Below are 27,875 nucleotides of genomic sequence, written 5' to 3'. Positions count from 1 at the left end.
TTCGGCATGTTTATGTGCAGTTGTTCCAGCACCACTTCTTCAAAAGACTGTTATTTCAGGATGCCTGGGTGGCTCGGTCGGTTAAGCATCCGACTTCGGCTCAGGTCATGATCTCGCGATTTGTGAGTTTTGAGCCCCGCATGGGGCTCTGTGCTCACAGTGTGGAGCCTAGAGGCCACTTTGCTTTCTGTGTCTCCTTTTCTCCCTGCTCTTCCCCTGATCATGCTATGTCTTTCCTTCAAAAATAAACAAACATTCAAAGAAAATTAAAAAAAAAAAAAGGCTGTTATTTCTCCATTGATTGCCTTTGTTTCTTTGTCAAAGATTTGACTATATTTATGTGGAGTTATTTCTGGGCTCTCTATTCTGTCTCATTGATCTGTCCATTTTTTTTTTTTAACCAATATAAGAATATTTTGATTATTGCAGCTTTGTAATTCTTGAAGTCCAGGAGTATCAGTCCTCTGACTCCGTTCCTCTTCAGTGTTGTGTTGGCTTTTCTGGGTCTTTTACATGCCCATATGGCCTTTAGATTCAGTTTGTCAATATTCACAAAATAGCTTGCTGGGATTTTGATTAGGATTGCATGGAATCTACAGATCAAGTTGGGAAGAAGAAATATCTAAATAATATTGAACATTCTTTTCCGTTAACATGGAATATCTAATTCTTTATTAGCTCTTTTTTGATTTTTTTCATCAAAGTTTTATAGTTTTTCTCATAAGAATCTTGTACATATTTTAAATACTACTCTTTTGTGTACTAACATAAATGATATTGTTTTTCAAGTTCAGCTCTTCGTTGCTGGTTTTTGGAAAGTGATTAATTTTTTTATGTCAACTTCATATCCTGAAACTTTGCTATAATCACCTACCAGTTCCAAGAGGTATATATATATTTTTTCTTTTTTCTTTTTGGTTTTGGTCAATTTGGTAGGGCTTTCTACACAGGCAAACATTTCACCTATGAACAAAGACACTTTTATTTATTCCTTCTCAATCTATACAACTTCTATTTCGTTTTCTTGTCTTACTGCATTAGCTAAGACTTCCAATACAATGCTGAATAAGAAGGGTACCAGGGGAGTGGCTCAGTGGCTCGGTCGGTTAAGCGTCTGACTCTAGATTTTAGCTCAGGTCATGATTTCATGGTTCACAAGTTTGAGCCCCACAACAGGCTCCATACTGACAGTGTGGACTCTGCTTGAGATTCTCTCTCTCCCTCTCTCTCTGCCCCTCCCCCACTCACTCTAAGTAAATAAACAAACTTAAAAAAAAAAAAAAGAATTTTGACCAGGGTCATGCTTTTCTTTGCCCAATGTTAGAGGGAAAATATTTGGTTTCTTACCATTAAGTACAATGCTAGCTGTAGTTTTTGTAGATATTCTTTATCAACTTGAGGAAGTCCCCCTCTATATTTCTAGTTTCTTGAGTTTTTTACATGAATGTCTGTTGGATTTTATCAAATGCTTTTTCTGCATACATTAACATGATCAAATGATTTTTCTTCTTTGGCCTATAGATGTAATGGATTCTATTAACTGATTTTCAAATGTTTAACCAGTCTCCTACACCTGTAATAAATCCTGCTTGGTTGTAGTATATATTTCTTTTTTACACATTATTGGTTTGGCTTATAACATTTTGATAAGAATTTTTGCATATGTTTTTATGAGAGATATTGGCCAATAACTTTCCTTTCTTGTAATGTCTTTGGCTTTAGTCTATACCCATTTTTATCATTGTACTCCCCACCTCTGCTACCTAAGAACAAACGTTCACAAATGCCATTGTCTAACTGTGGAGATAATAATCCTGCACATTTTGCCTCTATTCCAAAAATGCAAGAACAATGCAAACCATTGATAAAGAAGAGGCAAACAATAAATTTCCTTGACTATCAGGAATGGAGCATCTTATTCAATTTTTGATTTTTCATTTTGAAAATGCACAAAAGCAGGAGACTGGAGTAAAGCAGAGATGATTGGTAAGGTTCTTCTTGGGTGCTCCCTCTAAAGGATAGGAGGCCTGTCTATAAGCATGGCGTTAAGGCCAATTCTGAGACTATGTGTTTGGGGGAAAAGAGATTTATAGATTAGCAATGTTTTTCATGAAAATGGTGAGATGATAGCACACAAGCAGTGTATCTGTTGATCGTGAGTAAAGCCACTCTAATTCTAGTAAAAGAATATTTCTTTAAAAAAAAAATTTTTTTTTTAATGTTTATTTTTGAGACAGAGGGAGACAGAGCACGAGTGGGGGAGGGTCAGAGAGAGAGGGAGACACAGAATCCGAAACAGGCTCCAGGCTCTGAGCTGTCAGCACAGAGCCCGATGCGGGGCTCGAACCCATGACCCGTGAGATCATGACCTGAGCTGAAGTCAGATGCTTAACCGACTAAGCCATCTAGGCACCTCAAAGAATATTTCTAATTTACAATGATTAATAGCAGTTGAAAAAAAAACTAAGATAATATGAATACAATTTATCAAAAACATTATTTAGTAAACCCAATTAAATATTTCTTGGAAAATGCTATTGATTAAATGTGTTACTGAATGAATCAAAGGGGTTAAAAATCCTAGATAGCTTCACGTTGCTTTGGAAGTCAACATTTCAGTGACTTAATTGGCTGGATGTAAAATAAGAATGGCATTTGTTATCTGCAAGTCTTTGGCCAAAAACTGCTTTACTTTCAAAGGGTGCCAAAATTCACTGGTGTGATTTTGCCAATCCGATAAAGAATAAAAACCTCTCTAAAATCCTTCTAAAACACAATGTAGATGGAACAGTGGATTTGTTTGGCAGAGGTCTTTCTTCAAAATAACTTCATAGAGTGAATGAAAAGGTGATATAGGAGAAGCAAAATTTCACACAAAAAGCTTCACAGTATGATCCGATCTGAGTGTAACAGGTGATAGGCAGAGTTATTTGTCTCCCGCTTTTTATATAATGACTGAAACTCTATCTGTACAAGGTAGAGCCCTGAAGAATAACTCAGGACACTGGCCATCAACTTTTTTCAGTTCTGCCGTGTGCCTGAGATTCACACTCTACCCACTCTTTTTCTTCACTATCAGGGTAGTGTTGAGCTCGGCATGAAAAAAAAAAAAACACAACAACAAAAACAAAAAAAAGCAGTTTTTGGAAATATTTTCACCCCTCATTCTTAAGTGAAGACATAGACCTGTTTTCTTTTTTGTTTTTGTTCTTGTATTGGTTGGGTTTTGCTTTTGTATGTTTGTTTCTTGGCTGGTTCCACACCACCAACCAGAGATTTTTCCATTCTGGGATTAAAGTAGGGCAGAAGACAAAATGATTCTCAGCTCAGTTTGTGCATTAAAATCATCCAGGAGACCTCTAAGAAGCCACTAATCAAGATCCACATCCATACACGCTGAAGTAATTGATCCAATGTGGGGCTGACACATCAATATTTCTTAAAGGGCGCTCCTGGTTGAGAGTCAATGTCCTACAGGAAGAACTGTTCACAATTTCAAGAAATCACTCACTGGAGTTGGTGGAGGCATCAATCAAAAAGGAAATGAAATGGCTGGTTTTTGTTCTGTGTTGTTTTTCTCCTTCAAAGATCTTCCTCATCACAGCTTTGGTTAGCTTTATTCTACTTTGGTTAGCCTGAGCTTATAAAAAGAATATACAGGATATCAGATACAAATTTCATGTACTTCAATGAACAAAAAAAAAAAAAAAAAAAAAGAAAGAAAGAAAAAAAAAGTCTTTTAAATGGAAAAAAAATCAAACTCAAGAGGAGACAAAAACCAAACTTGCCTGCCACTTCCCAACCCTTTAACACCTAACTTCCGACTATCCTAAACTTCCGTTACTACATGTCCTTTGAGGACTTCACCTTTGAGGTGAACTCACTGTATGTTCTACTGCCAACGAGAAGAGAGAAGTTTTCCTACAACATGATGATACTGATCAATTTATAATGGAATCAGCAATTACTTGTTTCTGCAATTTCCCCCCCAAAATAGCTAACACTGACAAAAGTCAGTTATTACACTTTGTAAACTCTTCCAAAATTTATATCTACTATCCCAATACAATGTAATTACTTAGAACAAAGAGTTATATTTTATAACTACATCATCCAGTTGTACTGAATGGGATAATTTGTAACTTGGAAATTACTTATCATTAGACATTAGGAAATATTAAACACATGCTATAGCCATAGTATATGGATTGATGATACCTGTTGTTGTTTTTTTTTTTAATTTACAAGGTAAAAATCCTCTCATAGATTTTAATATAGTGTTAAACTTTGATGATTGGGTCAACTCATTCTTTTGCTAGAACACTGATCTACTTGGAGAAAGAAGAAAAAAAAAGATCTTTGCATCACCAATAGGTTCTCTAAGAAAATTAACTTCAACACTAATCACATGTAAATTTTTTCTAGGTGGGCATTTTGGTGAGGCAATCACCTACCATTTACTGATTGAATTTCTAAGGATACGGATTTGCATTTAATCAATAGCAGGTCCTGAAAAAAGAATATAATCTCCAATTGCATATTATCCAATTTTTATCTAGTCTAGCAATATCTTTGGCGGACTTTATGAATGACAAGAAGTTCATCCATTCTTTTACATATTCTAACGTTTATCCTTTTAAATAGTCAAGCCATCCGAAACCAAGGTATTTATACCATTTTACTTAAACTAGAAATAGCATTATGTAACTGAAGAGTATATTTGTATCTTTCCACGAGGGTTCCCTTAATGTGTCAAACCCTACCAGGCTCTGGCCCATACTCCTAGGGAAAGGATAGGGGGAGGGGAGGGAAAAATGGTTCTAAAAGAAAGATCCTAATGTAACGGATTCATTCATTTACTGTTTTAAAGAACACAGCTCAATGTCGTATTTTTCTAACAATACACGTGCAAATTTTCTTGTGAAGTTCAGCTTTGGCAAAGGAGGAGAAACCTCTTAGTTCACAAAAAGTTTCACGACCATGTCTGTACTTCACTTTTACCACCAGAAAGCCTCTAAAAATCTTATGTTTATTTATCTTATGTTTACCTTGTTTCTTATATTTTATTTTTACATTTATTTAACAGAGGCCACATCCAATCTTTAGGGTAAAAAAACCCACGCGATCCTTTTCCCTCTGAACTCAGAGCTATTATATTTAGCTACCTCCATTATAAAGGTATGCAAAGATGTAATACAGCCCTTAAAATTAAGCTATAATCTATATAGATTTCACAGTTCATATAATTATTTATAAAGGATGAAAAGTTAACAACTTAGTAGAACTCCCTGTACTTCTCATAGTAGAGCTAAATTTACAAAGGGTATTTAAAAGTAAAGGTTTTGAATATAGAATATTAGATGTCATATAATTACCCAGCATGTTTTAACAAATTAAAATATTACCCTTTCTACTGTCAAATACATATGGAATTCCTTTTATGGGGGCTTATCACCAAACCAAATGCTTTATACTCAGTGTGAAAATTCAATCACAATTGTCAAAGATCAAGCTGCTACTTCTGATAACATACATGATGAGATATCATCTTGTTCAATATAAGCTTTCAACTTGACATGTAGGCTAATAAAAAATATAAAGTTGTAGTATTTATTTTCTTTCTTGCACAACAGAAGAATCCTAAGAGGGATGGTCAAAATATCTAGTATCGTTGCCTGAAAATACAGTCAACTCTTATCTGGAGACAGATTAACTGGTTTACAGATTAGCTGTAGTAAAATAATAGCAGCATGCATTGCTTTTGTAAAAGATTTTTAAATTATTATGTAGCAGCCACTGTCTAGCAGTATGAGAGAATGCCTACTCTAACTACATAAAAGGCACAACTTGGTGTCCATTTTGTCTGGTGCATTGTCACTTACTGAGTATTTGCTATGCACCAGGCACTGTATTAGGCTATTCTACCTCATCACTCAGATCTAATCTCTTGTCAACGGCTCCCTTTCAAGGAAGTGTATGAGGGAGTCGACTGCAGTTCTGAGACACAAACTCTACAGAAGAAAAGACCCTTAGCACTAAGAAACAAATTTCAGTTGATTTGTAGGTGTAAACTTCTCCCCAACTTTGCTCTTCATCCTGTTTTTCTTCTTTTGCTTCCTTTCTCAGGGAAAGCCTGAGAAAGGCTTGCCTCTGCTTGCCTCCTTGCCCTTCCACCTCCAAGTTCATTATCAACACTCCAACAGTTCCCTAGATATTCCTTAAATGCGCATACTCCCCTCCTCCCGCCCCTCCCATCCTACCCCAAGTCCTTTTGCCACTACCCTAGCCTGCACTTCCATTGTCTCAAAGTACCTTCGCTGTTTCATAACGGACAAATATTTGCTAAATAGTTAAAGCAGCTTCCATCAGATTCCCTTTAAGACACTGAGGTAAACAAGGGGTAGGAAACACTAAAAATAGCCTGAACTCAATCACTTTTGAGCAACCACATCACACATGTCAGTATCGAGGAGTTATCTTTGATCTCTCCTTTTTCCCTTCATCTTCCCTATCTATCTTCTCCGCTTGAGTTCCTCAGTCCACTCTCCTAGATCACGTGCTACATATGTCAGTCAGTCAGTCAGTCAGAGAACCTCTCCCAGCTATAACCCTCTACCCCAGTGCTGTCCAGTAGAATTTTCTACAGTGATGGAAAATGTGCTATATTTATGCTGCCAACACGTATGGACACTTATTGGCTTGAAACATAGCTAGTGTGCCTGAGGCACTTGCTAATTTTATTTAAATTTTAATTAAATGTAAATAGCCACATATGGCTAATGGTAACAGTACTGGACAGGGCACCTTAACTTTCTTCCACACTGCTATTAGAATTATGTTCTCACAAGACGTCTCTGATATCATCACTTCTACTAAAAACTAACAGGTTTCCATAAATCTTCACCATAAGGAATGGCACTGAAGGTGCTTTCCAATGTAGACCAATTTACTATTTCATTTGCCTGTTCGCCATTCCTTTCCCGTCTAGGCTTCCCATCACTTGGTGTACTCACATACGCCGTGAAATGACCCGTCATGCAAACTGATGGATTTAGCTTAGAACGCCTTTTCCTCTCAGGGAACATCCACTCGCACTTCCAGACTCAGCTCAAATTCCTTCTCCAAATGCTTAACTGTCCCCTCCTAACTGTGCTAGGCTCTCTCTCTCTCAACTCTGTTGCCATAACTTTTTGTATACAGCTCTATTAAAAAAAATAATAATAATTAATGGTGAAAAACGGGGGTTCATGTATGCCGGGTAAATAAGTACATCCATTCAATGGGATGACCAGGTCAAGCATTTGGCACAGGAATAAGCAAGCACTCTACAAATATGTAAAGTCTTCAATACATGTATTATGAATTGCACCTCCCATGCTAGGGATCTTAACTGAATACATCAAGCTCAGGAACGGAGAGGAAAATAAAAAGATGGAGTTGGGGTGGGGCAAGCTCACAGGTGTTGATACCAACTGGAGGCTTAGGTCAGGAACACTGTATAAGGCAAGTCTCGAAAGCACTGGGAGATTAACTATTCAAGCCAACCCACAGCTAAAACTGAACTTGCTTCTCACCTTCCCTATCTCACTGGCAACGGCAACACTGGTTTCCCCTGCTACCCGAAAGTAGAGTGTCCCCACGAAACCTTTCATTTGGCCTTTAAGCCAAATGGCATAAAGCAAAAAAGCAATCCCCATTTTGTAAAAGCGAAAATCCTCTTCAGATTTCAGTTTGAAAAGAGGTTACATACATGCTAATGTAGGTCTTTCAGAAAAATCAAATGGTATAAAGCAAACTTCTGGATAGCGGGGAAAATCAGTCATCAAATTCCTTAATCAGGTGGTATAGATGTTAGCAGGTCAAGAACAAAAGAAGGCTTTTCTTGTGATGTGTAACAAGAAGAATTCATTGTAAGCAGATCAGTAAAGCACTATTGCTATGGCCCTCTTCCTAGGAAAGAACTCTGTTATATGAAAACAGTGAATATATTTGCCGTAACAGTATTTAACATGTGGAAGAACTCAGGAGGAAAAAAAAAATCTCTAAACTTACTCAATATTCACATCCTTTAAAATTATATTTAGATAGAAACATTTCAAAATCATCAGTGATACCCGAGGTATGTCTGTCTATTCCTAATAAGGGAATTTCCCCCTTTATATAAAGCAGTCTCACTCTTTTCTCCCTTTAGTCAGCTTGCAAAAAATGAAACAAAATAAAAACACACAGAACTATTTAAATAGGTAAAGTAAAAACTGAAGCGACAATCTTAAGCAATTCTCAATATGTATATACCACCATTTGCAGTCACTTGAATTGAATATTAGATTTAAATATTTTGATGTTCCATTTCATTAGGTTGGGACAGCATAGGTTTATGACATAATTCTGTTATTAAACAAAATCCTTCAGTTGGATTTGCAGATCAGAGAAAATTAATATTTGGATTTAGCTCAGAGGTTGAGTAAATTAGCTCAGTTCACTCTGGGTTTGGGTCCATGGTTTGGTTCAAATTCTCGATAATGAACACATCAAAATAAAAATATTTAAATAATGTAATCAGGGCTGACATTTAAGAATGAGTGTCCAGGCAAATATGTGTTTAAAAAAAAAAAAAAAAACAACTCACTTTACAGAGAGAGCTAAGGTTAAATCCGAAGGTTTGAGCATTCCGGGAGCCAGCGTTCATGTAGTTTCCCATTAGCAACACAAGTTCCAGCAACTTGCTAAAGCTTTTGCTTTTCTTTATCTGCTCACAGGCAGTACTGACAGCCATGATGTCAGGTTTGATGCTGTTCACCTGCTCTTCAAACTGAAGCTTAAAGAGAATAGCACTGAGCCGTGGCCGGAGTCTCTTCACATTGCTCATCTGATTGAAAAGAAAATAGCAGATTTCCTTTAAAATGCATGGTATACTTTAGTACTGTACGACTGAAAGTAATCTGGGATGATTTATTGGTATGACAGTGCCGAGGAAGCAATATGTCCCTTAAAACTGATAGCAAGGAGAGAGAGAAAAGCCTTGCTTGTTTTTGTGAGCAATCAAGAGTCATCCCTCAAAGAAAAAATTAACAATTTAGATGCTCGGGGAAAAGAAAGCTTTAATTAAATGACAAAGTTAAAGTGATAAGGTACATATAATTTTTCAACAAAGACTAAATTTTAAAAAAGGTGGCAGGGTACAGAGGCAACAAATGACAAAGCATTTCTCTCATTAATTTTTGTTCAACACTGGAAAAGGTTGGGTCATGTTTAAAACATTCAGAAAGGTCTAAAGAGGGTTTGTTTTCTTCAAATAGCAACTGCTGTCCTCAGAAGCCCTGCTGACTAACAGTATGTGTTAGATGGAGGGAAAGTAAATAGGTCCCAATTTGTACTAAATTGACTTTCTAGAGAAACACAGAGAAGTAGAATGACTCCTGACACACACTAAATTAGCAGAGTGGATGTTAAGGAACATGGGCGTAGCCAGAGCCAGAAGCCATGCAAAGCTATGGGTCCATCAGATGCCAAGTTAACCCTGTTTGGGACTCTGCGTTCCCTTCTTGGGAGCGTGGGGGCTGAAGATGTTGAAAAGAACAAAAAGCCTAGAGAGTCAGCAAGTTCTTGCCTTAAACTTACTCCCCTGTATTCTATCACAGGGGAGAAGAGCCATTTAACTGAAGGCTGGAGACAAAGGGCATTTAAGCTGTGTATGAATTCACTGACCAAACGTGCTAGGGATTGAGACTTTAAACACATTGATGATTCAATAACAGTAAACCTATTGAACTTCAACAGCTATTATAAATAAAAGCAGTGTGAGGCAAGGTCAGGAAAAAAACAAAAACAAAAAACAAACAACCAACAGTGACACACGCCTTACGGTTAAAATAGGGAATAGGTCTGTTAGTCACAGAGTATAAAAGAAAACGTAAAGAACAATGTCACACAAAGCTTATAGGATTTCTGTTCAGGAGACAGAAGACTATCTGCTAATAATACAATGGCTGCTGTTTAAAGTTAAACAGACCAGACAAAAGCCTGGATTTATTAGATCCAAAAAGACATTAGATCCAAAAGGATACTTGCTTGGACATAACAATACAGCCCAGCATACTCATCTAACAAGAACTGAGCAGTAAGGAGTTAACTCTCAGCAGATACATCTTCAGATGGACCAAATCCTTACAGTGATTGAGAAAGTTTCTTGGCAAATAATATAAATATCTAATTCACATTTAGTATTCTCTCCAGTCACCTGATGTTTTAATGTTTAAGTGGACACAGCCAAGATTCTAAGAGTTTGACTGATGTAGTTAATTGCCCTCCACACAGAACTTTTGAAAAGGTCTTAAAATTCTGAGTTCAAGGAATGTCTTCAAATTTGCCTGTCTAGGGGAAACATTTTTTTTTTCTTCTTACAAGAAAGTAAAAAGGGTGGGGCGCCTGGGTGGCTCAGTGGGTTGAGCATCTGACTCTTGATTTCGGCTCAGGTCGGGATCTCGCGGTTTGTGGAATCGAGCGAGGCCTATGGCAGGCTCTGCACTGACAGTAGGGAGTCTGCTTAGGATTCCCTCTCTCCCTCTGTCCGCCCCTCTGCTGCTCATGCTCTCACACTCTCTCAAAATAAACAAACATTGAAACAAAAAAAGTAAAAAGACTATAAGCTCAAAAAAGACGTAAGAACAAAACAAGAACTAATAACGGTTTCATAGAATACATTTAGTATAAAATTTTAGAAAGATAAAATGAAGCCCGGTTAGAATGTCAATTGTTAGCAGGCATGAATCCTTCTGTTTGGGCACTATATGTGCAGCTACACTGAGTCAAACCGTGATTACTTCTCATAACGTCATTTCACGTGTCTTTTCTTTTTTTTTTTTTAATTTTTTTTTTAACGTTTATTTTTGAGACAGAGAGAGACAGAGCATGATTGGGGGAGGGTCAGAGAGAGGGAGACACAGAATCTGAAACAGGCTTCAGGCTCTGAGCTGTCAGCACAGAGCCCCATGTGGGGTTCGAACTCACAGACCGCAAGATCATGACCTGAGCCGAAGTCGGCCGCTTAACCGACTGAGCCACCCAGGTGCCCCCAAACGTGTCTTAAATGCTCCCAAATAAACTAAATTCTCTAAATTTTTATGCTTAACCATTGCAAATGGTATTCACATTATATTGGGCCAACTCTGTATTAGTGCTCTATTCCATTTAATATACCCTCTAGAATAGTAAGGTAGAGGACTCACATGAGTACACGTGGTTATGGCCATTCAAAAGGTGTATGATGCTCCCGTGGCATGTTTTCAACCTGTGCCCTTATTCATGATAGTTTGTTACTTTGCCGTAAACATGAGAAGTATCCCAGGAAAATATTATTACAAAATATATTAATTTTAACCTATATTAATGTATTAATTTATGCACAAAGAGAAAAAAACTGCTTAAATGCCTCGATTATACTGTCCCCAAATATGTTAAAGCTTTCCTGCTGACAAGCTAACCATATGTAGCCAGGATAAAGTAATTAATTTTCCTAGAAAAATATAACCTAGATTTGTATGAGTAATGAGTTTACCTGGCACTAGGGACAGGTACCTTGAAAAGACAGAGTAAGTGTATGATGTAATGCAGAACAAAATGCTATGAATTCATGAAAAACCCTGACAAAGCCAGGAAACCTAAAAACACATTTTAGAGCAACATCTTTTAAAATCAGATGTCCTTTCCATATTGTTCTTTCTTCCAAATTTCAAATAGGATTTAGACTAATAAAAAATAAATGTATTTTATTTTATTTATTTATTTATTTTTTTAATTTTTTTTTTTCAACGTTTATTTATTTTTGGAACAGAGAGAGACAGAGCATAACGGGGGAGGGGCAGAGAGAGAGGGAGACACAGAATCAGAAACAGGCTCCAGTCTCCGAGCCATCAGCCCAGAGCCTGACGCGGGGCTCGAACTCATGGACCGCAAGATCGTGACCTGGCTGAAGTCGGACGCTTAACCGACTGCGCCACCCAGGCGCCCCAAAAATAAATGTATTTTAGTGAACAAAAATCACTGAGCTGGAAAAGAACTCGAGAGATCACCTGGAACTCATTCTGGTCTTCAGTCTACTATTGAATAGCCTACTCTGATCCTGCAGGACACATGGCTGTCCCCATTATTTCAAAACAAAAGTCTTAAAGTACACTAACATTCTAAGGTCTAGATCTTGGGATCTGTGATAAGAATAGCAGGGTTCTTTTTGTCATTAATCAAATCAGAGTCTTTCCTCATATAGGATCAAAGAATAAAAAGTTTAAAAATCAGAAAATATATATTTTTTTATTCTTGAAGAATGTCTGTTTCTTCATTACTTCACATGATCTGTCAACACAGGATTTGTGTTCCGTTTGCTTACTAAGGAATCTCTCACTTGTCTGCTCCAGGCGAGGCTGAATGCAGAAATGAAGAGCTATGGTGCTCCAAATAATGCTCTCAATGGTAAGAGAGTCACTAAAAAAGAGGAGGAGAAAGAGAAGAAGGTTATGAAAGTTTAACTGTGAGACAGTTAATAATGAAGGGTGCCTGGCTGGCTCAGCTGGTTCAGGGTCCAACTCTTGATTTCGGCTCAGGTCATGATTTGTGAGATTGAGCCCCGAGTCTGGCTCTGTGCTGACAGCGTGGAGTCTGCGTGGGACTCCCTCTCCCTCTCTCTCTGCCCCTCCCCTGCTCATGCTTGTGCGCGCTCTTTCCCTCTCAAAATAAATAAACATTTGAAAAAAAAAAAGACAGTTAATAAATTAGAACTTAACTTTCACAGAGTTATCCTTTCAACTGATCGATACCTAGTCTTAGTAATATAAACTCACATCACCAAACTCTGACAATAGGGAGTTGTAATCTGAAGATCAATCTGAAGGCATAAAAAAGAAAGTGAAAATACTTTAACTGTTATTTGAAAGCAGGAGGCACTGTTCCTGCAATGTCTCCACCCCATAATTAGAGATGTTCCATGCCAAATAAAAAAAAACCTTTAAAGCAGTGACTGGTGAAAATCAATCAAGAATATCCAGAAGTCTAAGGGTAATTTTTATGTCACACCTCTGTTTGTTGGCAACATTAAGTGCTGTCAGAGGAGAGACAAGTGAGATGAAAGAACTTAATAATAAAGCAACAGGTACGGACTGGATGCCCAAGTCATGACTGCCACCCTTGGATCATCTGATTCTTTCCATCTGTCTCAAAAGGGCAAAAAGTAGACAAAGGGCAAAAAGGAAGATGTAATCTTGCATCATCTCATTATGATTATGTTTTCGCACATAATTTTAATTCCATCCATTGTTTTATGGGGGAAACAACAGAATCCGTTAGACATTTTTATACCAACCATGTCTAATACCATATCTGGTTCTCTTTAATTTCTTTAATAGATAAGAGATATTCAGGATCCAGCTTATTCGAAACTTGGCGCATTCCCCGCCCCCACCCTCCGCCCTTCTCACCTGCAGACTTGCACAGGCTCGCCTGAAAAGAAATCTTAGTACATGCGCAGCATCTTTGTTATTCTTCCCTAAAGTCACTATGGAACTATTTTAACCAACCATTTACCTAACACTACAAATAACCAACTGACTGAAAAGACACTCACTTTCATCTGAACTGACTGGCTACTCTAAACCTTTATTTCATATATTTTGTACATGTATCAGGAATAACAAAACAAAATAAGTCAGAGAAAAACAGATACCATATGTCTTCACGCATATGTGGATCTTGAGAAACTTCACAGAAGACCATGGGGGAGGGGAAGGGGAAAAAAAGTTACTGAGTGGGAGGGAGTCAAACCATAAGAGACTCTTGGATACTGAGAACAAACTGAGGGTTGATGGGGGGTGGGAGGGAGGGGAAAGTGGGTGATGGGCATTGAGGAGGGCACCTGTAGGGATGAGCACTGGGTGTTGTATGGAAACCAGTTTGACAATAAATTATATTTAAAAAAAAAAAGGAATAACAGAACAATGTTTCAGGAAGGCTAAAGGACTCCTTCAAGGTCACATGGCAGGTAGGACACGGTCCTCGAGCTAACTTGCTGCCAGTCATGTGTGCGTGTCACTGAGAGCATCAAGTGTGGAAATTAATAATCGTATCTTAAAAGCCATCTAATACTCAAATTACTCCTACTATGTTTTCCTAGGAGTAGGAATGGACTTTCTCCACTGTAGTTATGTGACCAAACACTGTGGAGACACCCGGCTGTACTGTTTCAGATTCCTTTCTTTTTCCAACCGCCTCCTGTTGTGCTGAATTTTTAGTATTTTTTCCAGATTTGTGTTTGTTGTCCCCTCACACTGCAGTTTCCACTCATATTTCCTTATTAGCTAATTCTTCTGTTCTCTGTGGAAGAGGTGCAAATAAGCAAAGGGAAGGTGAAAAACAAATGCATCCTTGTCAAAGACAAGACTAGAAAATGACAAAGGGTTGAGGGAGGAAAGCAACAGCTAAGAAAATAATGTAAATCTAATAACAGAATTAAGACACTTCGAAAAAAGTTAACTTGATTTCTTAAACTGCATAAAAAAAAAAAATACCTACCCTTTACCATTAGCTGGCCACTATTTTCAAGATCTCCAGAATGCTCAAGAAAAAAAGAATAGTTCATTTCAAGAAATGCATCAAAAACACAGCTATTTAAGCACCTTATGCCTGGGTAGTGCTCAGAATACAAAAAATGTTTTGTGTTTTTTTTTTTTTTAAATCAATGTGTTCTTATGATATTAAAGCTCCGAGGCTAAAATTATTTTTTAAAAACTACACAACAGCAAAGTACATATGGTATGTTTTTAACATTTTTTCCATAAGAGCAAAGCCAAGAATTATACAAAAAAATATTAAAAGGACGAAATGTATATTCCTGCAGCTAGTCAAGAAACAGAAAATTGGTTATAGCCATCAGATATTGCTTTATCTTGGCTTACAAGTGCTTATCAGTTCTGGACCACTAAGGATTTCACAGGAGGTCCAAATGAGTTCTGTCGATACTCAGGATCTGTAAGTGGGAAAGCTAGAGAGCGAGAGACTTATTTAATTTGGCAGTCTTAGCAAATACTCTTAACACAGAAGTTTCATATCTGATGAATTAAAAAGCTGGCATAAAACCCACAACCATTCTGGTGTCTTAAATTCATTCATGTCTGCTTCCAGACAATCCCCGCCCTACCATAAGAAACCCAATGTTTTTATTTCTACCATAATAGCTTAGTTTTGCCTGTTCTTGAAATTGATATTAATGAAACCTTCAGTAAACACTTTTTGTGTCTTGCTTCTTTCACTGAACAAAAGGACTTTGAAATTCATATACATGCTGTGTGATTCGATATTTGGTTCCCTTTTACTAATGAGTGATATTTTTTTGTAAAAATATACCAACATTTCTTTACTCACTTCTGTTGATGGACTCTTTGTTTTTCAGTTTGGGGCTATGTGGTGGGTTGGGTTAAACAGGGAACTGGACAAATCATATGTCAAGTTCTTACCCCAGGTATCTGTGAATGTGACTTTATTTGGAAATAAGATCTTTGCGGATACAATTAAGGATCTCCATGCGAGATCATGCTGGGTTTAGGGTGGGCTCTAAATTAAGTGACTGATGTCATTTTAATTTTTAAAAAGGGGGGTAGGGAGAGAGAAACACACAGGAGAAGGCAATGCAAAGGAGGCGGCAGAGACTGGAGAGATCCTAGCAGCTAGATAGACAAAGTCGTGACTGTGAGCTGCTATCACAAGTGAGAAGAGAGGCATGGAAAACGTTCTCCCTCAAAGCCTCCAGAAGGAGCCAACCTGCCAACACCTCGATTTAGGTATTTTGGCCTCCAGAAATGTGAGAGAATAAATTTGTGGTTTTAAGCCACCGCAGTTGTGGACATTTGTTATTGGAGGCCTGTGGAAACTAATACAGAACATTCTGAATATTCTTGTATGAATCTTCTCATTTCCATTAAGTGTCTAAAAAATAGAGTATAAACGTATACTTTTCTAAGAAATTGTCAAACTGTGTTGCTAAGTGGTTTATACTACTTAATACCTGTTTTCTAGTTTTGCATGTTTAGGTCAAAATTCCGCCCCTCATTAATTTTTCTGTGCGGTATGACAGAGGACTTGAGATTCATTTTAGTTCCTAGGGTATCCAAGTTTTGCAGTACAGTTGGATACAAAAAAAATTCCTTTCCGCCCACTGACTAGCCTTGAAGTCTCTACTGAAAGTCAGTTGATGGTATTGTTGTGGGTTTATTTCTAAACTTTCTAGAAAAAGTTTATTTGTGTATTTTTAAGCCAAAGTGTTACTGTCTTGCTTTCACAGTCTAAAAGTCTAAAAGTCTAAAAGTCTTCCAAGTGTGTTCTTTTTCAAAACTCATTTTATGTCTTCTAGGTTCTTTGCATGCCATACGAATTTTTTTGTAATTTCCTATCAATTACGCTAATAAAACCTGCTAGGATTTTGACTGGGAATGTGTATCAAATATTCGAAATCTAAGATCATCAGAGGGGAAAAAATGACATGTTAACAATACTGAGCCTTCCACTGTAGGAGAATGGAAAGTAGCTCATTTAAAATTTCTTTAATTTCTCTCAGCAATATTTTGTAGTTTTTGCCATAGAAAATTAGCATGTGTTAGTGAAAAATTTTCCTAAGTATTTTAAGTTTTTGGATGGTAAATAGTACTATTTTTATTTTGTTTTCCAAGATCTCACTGCTTACAGAGAAAAATACAGCTTATTTGCATATAGTGATAATTCTGTGATCTTATTAAACTCACTGGTTACTTCAACAAAGTTTGTTTGTATGAATTCATAAGGAATTTACAACAGGTCACTCAAAAATAAAGATGGCTTACTTCCTCATTTCCAATGCACAGGACTTTAAATTCTTTTTATTTTCTTACTATACAGGTTAAAACATGCATTGTAATGCTGAATAGAAGCATAAGAATAGATATCCTCACCTAGATTCCAATCAGAAATGACAAAGCATTGAATCTTTCACCATCAATATGAGGGGAGTTACAGGTTTTCCATAGATGTCCTCTGTCAGGTTGAGGAAGTTCCTTCTATTTCTAGTTGCTAAGAGTTTTTATTTATCATAAATTCAAATTCTAAATACTTCTCATTTTGCGATTCTTTAGGTAATGTGATTTTTCTCTCATTTTTCTGGTACTGTGGTTTAGCACATTAATTTTTAAATTAAGCCAACATTATACCACTTGGTCTTTTTATGTACTGAAATATTTGAAATATAAAAATATTTTGTTACTCTTTGCATGTATGTTCGAGTCTAATTTTTTGTACTGAAATTCTTTTGAGTCCTGATATCCATAATTTGAGAATTTGGTTTTGTTTTCAGTGTTTCCATTCATTCAAAATAATTTTTTCTTTGACTCACAGGTAATTAAAAAACCACATTATGCAATTTTCAAACAGTGAGATGTTCCATTATTATTATTCAATTTACTGTTAACAGAAAACACACTTGGCAAGATTTCAATCTTTTGAAAATTATAGAGATATATTTTATGTCCCCACAGGGTCTACTTTGGTGAATGTACCATGTGTATTTGAAGACAATGTGTACCCTAGAGTTGTTCTGAGGAAGCCCCACAAATATTAGAACAAAACCGCTGACAGAACTTGATTTTCTATGTATTTACTGTCTTTTTTTTCCTTAGAATTTGCTGAAAAAGGGCCATGATAAGGTTAGGATCAGGGAGTTATCTATTTCTCCATTTAATTCAGCCAGTTTGTGCTTGATGAATTTTGATGCTGTTACTAGGAGCTTACATTTTTAAGACGATTGTTCCTAGTAAACTACTCCTTTTATCATTGTGTTATATCACTCTTTATTTCTTATAATACGCTCTGCCTTGAAGTATACGTTTCCTGAAATATACGTAACTTTGCTACTTTTCTTATTGTTCTGTTTTCCATTTGTCCCTTCTGCTTTTCAACTACAAAAGCAAGAAAAAGATAAAAGAGATGTAGTCAAGCAATGTTTAGTATTCCGTTTTATTTCTTCCATTGGCCTTTGAGCTCTATTTCTTTTAATTATATTTTTTTCCGGTTGCTGGAAGACTAACAAAATGCATCTTTATATATCAGCCTCCTATAGTTACTATTAGGTCAATATTGTACGTGTATATATTTTCCTTTTTCTACATTTCACTCACATCTCACACTGCCTGAGATTCATTTCATATGTGTAATGCTATAACAGTGCAATTCCATTTGTGGTACCCCCATCATTTGCGCAATTACTAGCTTCTACTTCTATGCACATTAGAAACCCCATCCTGACGGATTTTTTTTTAATTATCAATTTTAAGTAATTTATGAGAAGAGGAAACAGTTTATTTACTATTTTAGGCACTCTTACTCCTTTTTGTAGATTGGAAGTTTCCATCTGGTGTCATTTCCCTCTGGCTTGAAGGATAACCTTTAGCATTTATTTCTTGTAGGGCAGGTCTGATGGCTACAAACTCAGCTCACTAAAAATGTCTTAATTTTACCCTATTTTTGGAAGGGTATCTACTAAATAGAGAATTTTGACTTTACAGGTTTTGTTTTTAAGTTTATTTATTTTGAGGGAGGGAGAGAGAGAGGGACGGAGGGAGGGAGGGGCAGCGGGGAGCCTGAGGTGGGGCTGGAATTCAGGAACCCTGAGAACATGAACTGAGCTGAAATCAAGAGTCCAACACTTAACCGACTGAGCCACCCATGTGCCCCTACAGGGTTAGTTTTTCGTTACTACTTCAACACTTTACACCCTTCCGTTGACTTCTGCTTTCCATTATTTCTGCAGAGTTAGCAAAATCTCTCATTTTCCCACATACAATGTGTCTGCCCACCCCTAATGCACCAGGTTACTATCATGATTTTTCTTTATCTTTGGCTTTCAGCAGTTTGACCAGGATGTGCCAAGGTCTTTTTTTTTTTTTTTTTTCCTTTACATTACGCTGCTTGGGATATGCTGAGCTTCTTGAATCTTCAATTTCTATTCCTCACCCAATTTACCCAATTTGGAAGTCTTGGCCATTATTTCTTCAAATATTTTGTCAGCCACAATCTCACTCTCTTCGCCTTTGGGGACTCCAATTACAAGTGTTTTGGAATGACTGGTATTGACCCACAGTACCTAAGGTTCTGTTCGTTTTTTACACTTTTTTTTTTTTTTTGGCCTACATCCTTAAGATAAAATTACCTCTGTAGAGCTGCCTTCAAACTCGCGGACTCTTCCGCATCTCCAATACACTATTAAACCTACATGCTAAATATTTCAATTCAGTGATTAAACTTTTCAGTTTGAGAATTTCCATATGGTAAATTTTTACAGTTTTCATTTCCCTGAAGAGATTTCTCCATTAAGACCATGTTGTTGTTGTTTTAATTCCTTGAAGATAATTTCCTGTAGTTCTTTGAACATATTCATAATATCCACAGTAAAGTCTTTGCCTGTGAAATCCCAAATCCAGGCCATCTTGGGTCTGGTTTGATTTTCTTTGATGATAAATCCCATTTCATTTTTCTTTACTATTTAATGTTATAATACCGCAACAACTGTTGAGTTATAATATTCCTTTGAGGAATGTTCATTCTAGTTTTAGCAGGCAAATCACTGGGTGATCACCTTAAGTTGTATAGGCTTGAGTTTACTCACTGTTAGTGTAGCGGTGGGAAGTAAAGGATTCACCCTAGGCCCTGGAACTTGGTATCTAAACTCTCTTCCCGGAGGAGTCTGCAAGACTCGATTATAGGTTTCCTTAAGGTGAGTCCTGAGTAGGTCCTTCTTTTCTGTTTTGTTTAAAATTTCTTCTAATGTTTCTTTATCTTTGAGAGAGAGAAGGTGGGGAGGGGAAGAGAGCGAGGAAGACACAGAATCCAAAGCAGGCTCTAGGCTCTGAGCTGTTGAGCCCGATATGGGGCTCGAACCCACAAACGGTGAAGTCATGACCTGAGCTAAAGATGGACGCTCAACTGACTGAGCCACCCAAGTGCCCCTAGAGTAGGTACTTCTTCAGGGTGTGGTACTCATTCCTAAAGTACAACCTTTGCAGTTGTTTGAATAAATACCCAAGTGAGCAAATGAGGTGCTAAGATGATTTCTCTATTTTGGCAGAGCCAGAAATCCCATGCCTCCCAGCAATGCTGGACCTCTAGGATCTCCACTCCACTCCCAACTTGTAACAAGTGCCCTGTGACAAATCTTGATCAGCCTAGGAACAGCGCAGCCTCCAGGCACAGACTCAGTGGAGATCTGCACAAGGACCAGAGAGGACCCTTTCTGTACAACCCCTCCCCCTTTAATGCCCTGCCCAGCAGAGTCCAGCTGTTTCAACTGCTACAAATTCTGATCTCTGCCTCTTCTGCTTAGAGAAAAACAGCCTCTGCTTAAACTTCAGTTCTCTGTGCTATAACTGTAAATTTTTCACCAGGCCAAAAGCTGGGCACTCATGAAGTTAGTATAGTTTCTGTTTTCTCAAGGCTTGCAATTTTTCTCTACTGGTTGTCTACGGTCTTAAAACAGACGACTTGCATATTTTGCCTAGTTTATCTCTGTTAGTGGTTTACACAGCTTTGGCTAATTTATTCCTAAGTCTTTTATGTTTTTGTTATGTTACCGTAAGTGGAATTTTAAAAACTTATAATTTCAGTTTTAAGAATACCAAAAAATCTTTACCCAGATTAACGCATTGTTTGTATTTTGCCCCACTTGTTTTATCCTATTCTCTCTCTCTCTCCCTCCATCTTACACACACACACACACACACACACACACACACACACACACACATTTGGTTACAGTGATGTTCACCAGTTTTTCCAATGTAAAGTTGCTATATTTTTCCTTTATAATTAATAAGCATTTTATAGGGAGATACTTTGAGACTTTGTGAATAGTATGTATATAATCCATTTTCATCAATTTTTCACCTTCATGTTAATGGGGACAGACCACTAAGGAGAGTATTATAGTATTTATTCAACCTTATTAAAAATGCACTTTAAGACCCTTTCTGAAGGCCTCAAGAATGAGACGCAAAGCAGCCTATAGCTACAATTACACCTTAAGCCACAAGTGTGACACAACTATCTAGTCTATGGTAACTTAGTTCCATGAGTCCAGTCTCCCCCTTTCCATTATGTTTCCAAAATAGTCTCAGAAGAGAATATGGAAACCTATATAATGAGATTTGCAGAATACAGAAAATGCTTCCCAGGCACTAGATGATATTTGGATCTAAAAAAGCAACCTTAAAACAATGTTGTTTGCAAAGTGATGAATCATAAGAGACCTTTTTGCTTATAACTACAAAATGCTTTAGGCTTTATTTCAAATGAATGATGTATGGCTAGTAATTAGTATGTGACTGTAATGATGTTTTGTTTTGTTTTTGCAAATGAAACAAATTAAGCAGATTGTGCCATAAAATTTCAATACTATATAGATGGTCTAACTAGAAAGCATCATATTTCCATACCAAAAAACAACAAAGAATCCACATTTCCTATTACGGACTTAAATGCCCCACTTTTTAGTTGTCTATTTAGATGATTTAAAACCCCAAAGAAGAAAACACCCAAATTTCTAAAAACTTAATTTCAAGTTCAACAATTTCAGCTCCTACTTGAACATTCTAAGTAATTTGCATCTATTAATAACTCAAAGTTAACTTTTAAATACTAAAATAAATTGGTCCAGTAATGAAGCATACAGAAACCACAACTAAAAACAACTTAAAGTACAGTGGGCATCTACAGCGAACAGAAACGTAAGAGTGGTGGGCACCGCAAGAAATGGAGTATTATCTTTTCATGTCCTAGAAGTACAAGCTCATAGCTGATCAGTAACAGTTATTGGTTGAGCAGGTTGCCTCATCTATGAAATGGTAATGCCTGTTTCTGGAGTTATGTGAGAGCCAGATACAATTACTCATTTATGTGTCAAATATTTATTGAGCATTTATTATGTGCCAAACACTCTTTTTGGCCTTGGAGATTCACATTAAAAATAAGATGACAAGAACTTGGTCCAAATGGGGTGTGCTGTAAGTAAGCAGGCAGAGAAAGGAAGAGAAAAACAGAAACGAATAGACAAGATCCTTTCAGATAAGGACGAGTGCTATGACTAAGTAGGGTTCAAGAGATAGAGTATGATGGGGGGGGCATCATCATGATGAATGCGTTCATGACAAAGTGGCATTTGGGCTGAAACAAAGGGATCTGCAAGAGTAAAGACAAATCTGAGGTGGGGATAGCAATTGAGTATGGCTGCAACACAGTAAATAAGAAAGGGAGTGGTAAACTGAGTTTCAAGAAATAGACACTAGATCATCTTACAAATTATAATCAAATTAGAAACTATTAGAACTTCCAAAGGGAAATTCCTCTTCTGGCCAAAGATGGAAAAACAGGGACTAGACTTACCACCCTGCCTGAAGCAATAGTTTTCAGACAGTAGACACCAGTGTGGGACAGTGGCACCTGAGAAAGGGAAAACAAGGTGAGCTCTACGACTGTGCTAGCTCACTTTTTAGAAAGAGTTTCCAAACTGCAGCACAGAGAGGAGGAAGCCAGGTAGAATCATGGGGTCTCCATGAGTTGAGGAGAGGCAGGTGAGAGTCTGCTAATGCCAAGGCAGATAGAGTTCTTTGGACAGAGTACCAGAAAGAAAAGAGTAGCACAGAGAAAAAGCTTGGGAGATCTCAAGAGATTTCCCCTATGTCTTTAGCTCTGGTACTGATGAGCACACGCATGTAAGAAAACCACTAGAGGCTGGAGAAAGAATCAGCTAAAAGCACTGGAGGTAACTGCGCCTGATTCTCACACAGGGCTGGGAACAGTACTTGATCCCATCAGCCATAGTGGGAAAACTTCAAAATTCATGGGATATTGAGTAGAATACTCAGCAGACTATTACTGAGTATCACTCTTGGGGGAAAATAAGCTCTAGATTGAAGGCTCCTCTGATTCTATGTAACAAAGCTTAAATACAAGCCACATAAGTATCAAACTATTTGCGAGTAATTTAACTGACTCCCCAAACAAAGCACAAGAGTATTTATAAGAGTACAAAAGTATCTACAGCACAACATGGTAAAAAAAAAAAAAAAAAAAAAAAAAAAAAAATGGCAAGAAAACTACATCCAAGGTACATCATAATCAAATTGTCCAAAACTAGTGAGAAAGAGAAAAATCTTCAAAATCAGACAATAAAAAAAAAAAAAAAGACATAACAAAGGAATAAAGGTAAGAATGATGGCAGACTGCTTGCCGAAAATTATGCAAACAACGAGACAGTGAAGTAACACGTTTGGAGTACTGAAAGGAAAAACTATCAATCTAGAATTCCATATCCGTGAAAACACTTTTCAAAATGAAGGTGGTGAAAAGAATTCCCCAGACATACAAAAAATGAAAGAATTCATTAGCACTGGAAGAAATATTACAGTTATTTCTTCAGGGAGAAGGAAGAGGATTCTAAGTCAAGATTTACACACACAAGTGAAGAATGCTGGAAATGGTAGATATGTGAGCAGACATAAAAGACAAATGATTATTGACAGTAAAAAGAATAACCATGTGTTAGGAGATTTAAACATGTTGAGGCAAAATGTATGATAACAATAGCACAAAGCCCCCAAGTGTTGGAAAACAGGAGTACATCATTTTAAGACTTCATACCACACAGAAAATGGTATAATATCATTTGAAGTTAGTTAAAAATATATATTATAAACACTAATGCAAGCATTAATAAAGTAGTAACTAATAAGTCAAGAAGAAGATAAAGTCACTACAATATTTAATCCAAGAGAAAAAGAGTACCCAAGAATAGATGACAGGGAAAATAAATAGCAAAACAGTAGATTCAAACCCTACCATATTAGTATCCCACATTAAAGGAAAACGGTCAATACTACACTGAAAAGGTAGAAATCATTAGATTGGATTAAAAAAGTCATTATGCTGCCTGTAACAATAGTAGTTTAAAAGGAAAAGAACAAAAAAGATAGACCATGTTATCACTAATCAAAATAAAGCTGGAGTGGTTGTATTAACACAGCACAAAGTAAATATTAAAACCTTTAGAGAGTATTTTAAAACTTGGAGGTGACATAATCTCATTTGGGTTTTTATTTTTTTCCATTTAGTTTTATGATAAGTGATCACTAGATGCTATGTGGAAAAAGACAATACATTTAAAACATGCAGCATTCCACCTTCAGCAACCTTAAAGATTTAAGGGTCAAATCTGTTCAGGGGGGTTATGATGAGGGAGCGTAAGGCAGGCTGCCACAGTGCAAACACCCTCTCCCACAGGTGGGATATTCCTCAGGCACTCCTGGAGATCATGTGATCTCTATCAGTTATATGTCTTAGTAAATTACAAGAAAAAGGCAATCTTATTAATAGCCTAATCTCTGGAAACCTATAGACTCAGTTTTCTGGAGTCCCAACATCACCCTCCCCTCCATAGTGACGTGAGGAACAAAGACAAGAAGGAAATGGTAGGTGAAATTAAATTTCTTTATGACCCGCAGTCCATTGACAAATACAGAGTAGTATAACATGTCTCCAGGAACTCCCTAGTGTCTTAATGTTAATGTCTTACTAGAAGGAAAACAACCTTAGCTTGACAATAGCAAGGCCTCTGTACCGTAGGAGCCCTCTTGAGCACATCAAAATCCTTCGGGAGGCCTCCCTTTTGACTTTACCTCCCCCAACTCCATAGTATATAACCACTCACTCTTCACAAGCCCTGTGCAGCTTTTTCTGCCCACGGGTCCTGTCCCCATACTTTAATAAAATCACGTTTTTTACACCCAAAAAATAAATATAAATGACAATAAAACATGAGACATAGGGCCTGAAACACAGTAAGCAATCAACAAACAGTAAAAACAAAAATGTATGCAGTTATGAAGGACTGCCCCAGTAACATCATCCTTAAGGGTTAATGTTTTCTCAACAGTATTGTTCTAAAATTAATACCCACACTTTATTCTATTTTAAATTTGACTCCCCTTTACTATTCATTAACATGTATGAAACAAAAGCACTCTAAGCATGGCGATCGCTGCCTGACTTGCAGGGCTTCATTTAATAAAAGAGGGATTATGAAAAATCATCAAAATACCATAAACATGATACTTACATTTAAGAGCCACTTTGGCTAAATCCTCTACACTTTCAAGTGGTTAATTAATTACATGCTGAAGATTGATCAGTGGACCAGATAAAAATTAGTCACAGAGTAAAACAGAAAGTTGGATCTGAAGATAAGATGCAAACATATGTATGTATGTGTGTGTGTACACACACACACACACACACACACACACACACACACACACACAGAGACACCACAGCCAGACCTTTGGATGTAATTCTAGCCAGCTGACCCTTTTATCTCTATCTCCAGAAGCTGATCTCACTAGCCGACTTTCAAGTTTTGGGTGGTACTATGGAGAAGGAAGGTCAGGGATAGTGGAGGTAAGAGTGACACAGGAAAAACTCTGTTATATATTAGATTATTCAAAAGTAATGAAGAATAAGAGGGTCTTTTCCTGTAACATTTGCTAATTACCTCATATTTTAAAGTAACAACTTTCCCCAAACATTCTTAAATGACCAATTCCTTGCTTTGACTTTAATTTCTCCTACGCCATTTTACAAATTCTTGCTCCTTCTCCAATGCCAGAATATTAATGGCAATATTATCATTAAGAATGATACCTTGCTGTGTTTCTTGGTATTGATTGTTTGCACTTCTTATACTCTGTTTCTACATTAGGACAAAATAAAATTCATTCAGGGGCTTCTCAAAATAAAATCGATGGCCTGGAAATTCATTATTTGGGTTTGTGCTTCAGTTCAAGTCATTGATTTGGGGGGGGAGGGGTGCGGTGTGTTTGAGAGCTTCAAGCCAAATCGTTGGGATACATTTTTCTGGCAACTCCTCTGCCCTTCAGCCATTAAGTATGTCTGTTACTTTGTTCAAAGATGTCAGAGGGGCCAGGTCTGTGTCTGCATTTCAGGAAAAATGGGGAACTATGTAGACACTGATGGCAGGACTCAGGCAGTGGACTTAACCAATAAAGGATAAGGCTACAGCTCAGAGCCATGATTAGGGAAAAGTAAGTAGAAACCTGCATTGTGGGGAGGATGAAATTGGGGAAAGGTAGTCTTCAGCCGGCAAGCAAGGTAACTACTAAAGCCAGCAGGAAGAATTATAGATAGTTCCAAAGGAGATAATAAGAATCTAGTAAGAAATAAGGGGCTAAGAACACAGCAGATAAAGCCCTCCTAAGAGAAAAACTTAGAAAAGTCAGTAAGGCAAAAGAGTGCATAAAGTTACAGAATGAGAGAGAACAGACTGGTAGATAGAAAATTAAACAATAAAGGGAAGGACTGTCACGAAGCTAACTGAACTGGTTTTCTCTTAAGTACATTCAAACTATAGAATGCTTTTTAAAAAAATTCTGGGTCAGAACTTAGGCAAAGCATAAATAAAGGAAGTGTCAAGAAAACCTCTACTACAAAGCTGCTGGAACTTTAAATCCTTTCAGAACATACTAGCGTTCAACTGATCAGAATGATTTAGGTGCTTTACTGTGGCTAGTGGTTCCAAGGGCAGCTACTTTCAAAGGAAACACTTATAAAATAGGATAGACAGACTCTACTTGGCCACAGCATAAAACTTCAGTAATGCCAACAACTACCACAGGAAAACACGTAATGTGACGTCAATGAGTAAAAAGAAAAAAAAAAAAACAATTGAGGGGTGTCTGGGTGGCTCAGTCGGTTAAGCCTTCAACGGCTCAGGTCATGATCTCATGGTTCACGGGTTCGAGCCCTGCATCTGGCTCTGTGCTGGCAGCTCAGAGCCTGGAGTCTGCTTCCGATTCTGTGTCTCCCTCTCTTTCTGCCTCTCCCCCACTTGTGCTCTGTCTCTTTCTCTCAAAAATAAACATTAAAAATTTTTTGAAAAAAAAATCAATACGACATTGGGTCCAATCACAGTTTCAGCATAAAGCCACAGACTATGAGAACTCTTAAACATATTAAAATGTATGCTAAATCGTGACTATTTAATGTATCATTATAAGTTAATGTACTGTAAGTGCTACAGTACGCACACACAATTAGATTTTCCTAGCAGATGGGAACTTGGACAAATAAAATATGTCAAATAACTTGGTAGTGATGAGGCTGGTGGTATAAAAGTTAACATGAGCTTTTCGATGAAGGGGGGTGGGGAATCACTTTGCTTCCTATCCTAGCCTCAGATAAGTACAATATATGGACTTGGATACAAAATTGCCATCCTTGGTAAAGAAAGAAAAATAACATTAATAATGGATAATAGCTGAGTTGCAGGACAGGAAACTTGACCCAATGTTAGAGGGAAGAAAACAAACACATTTATCCTTTTAAAAAGGCCACGTCTGGTATGGAAGATAAGGATGTTTAATGAAACGTACAATTCAATACAAAATGAAAATATAAGCAAAGAAACAAAAGGAAAAGACAAAACAAAACAAAACTCAGACAAGTCCCATAATGAACCAAAAAAATATAGGACCAAACACCATCACCTTCTGTTTCAGGAGCCATCATGCAAATTAAGTTAAATGAAACTATACAATGAATCTGGGTATCCCAGAAAAGTTTTCAATGGCTCTCACCCCTAATATCACAATGCCAGCTTTCTGTCAACCAGGGTACAGAAAATGAGAGAAAAGCTTCTCAGTGAAGTCACCGGTCAGGTCAGTGACATTCCAGAAACATACACACTCATCAGGCTTTCCAAGGAAGGACAGAGGATTTTCCTCACATTTGGCCCTAAGTTTCTGAAG

General features: G+C 37.2%; 1 protein-coding gene across 1 annotated transcript in view; it reads right to left on the bottom strand.

Moving 5' to 3' along the window:
• DIAPH3 (diaphanous related formin 3) overlaps positions 1 to 27,875 on the bottom strand; it is a 508,696-nt gene that overhangs the window by 228,107 nt on the left and 252,714 nt on the right. The window contains exon 21 of the mRNA XM_040487410.1: positions 8,630 to 8,869. Coding sequence (XP_040343344.1) covers positions 8,630 to 8,869 — 240 coding nt within the window. The remainder of the gene's footprint in view (positions 1 to 8,629; positions 8,870 to 27,875) is intronic.

The sequence above is a fragment of the Herpailurus yagouaroundi genome, unplaced genomic scaffold (assembly GCF_014898765.1).
Source record: "Herpailurus yagouaroundi ecotype Mexico unplaced genomic scaffold, PumYag 164, whole genome shotgun sequence".
Lineage (NCBI taxonomy): Eukaryota > Metazoa > Chordata > Mammalia > Carnivora > Felidae > Herpailurus > Herpailurus yagouaroundi.
The sequence above is the reverse complement of the archived record's forward strand: the minus strand, read 5'-3'. Positions and strand labels throughout refer to the sequence as shown.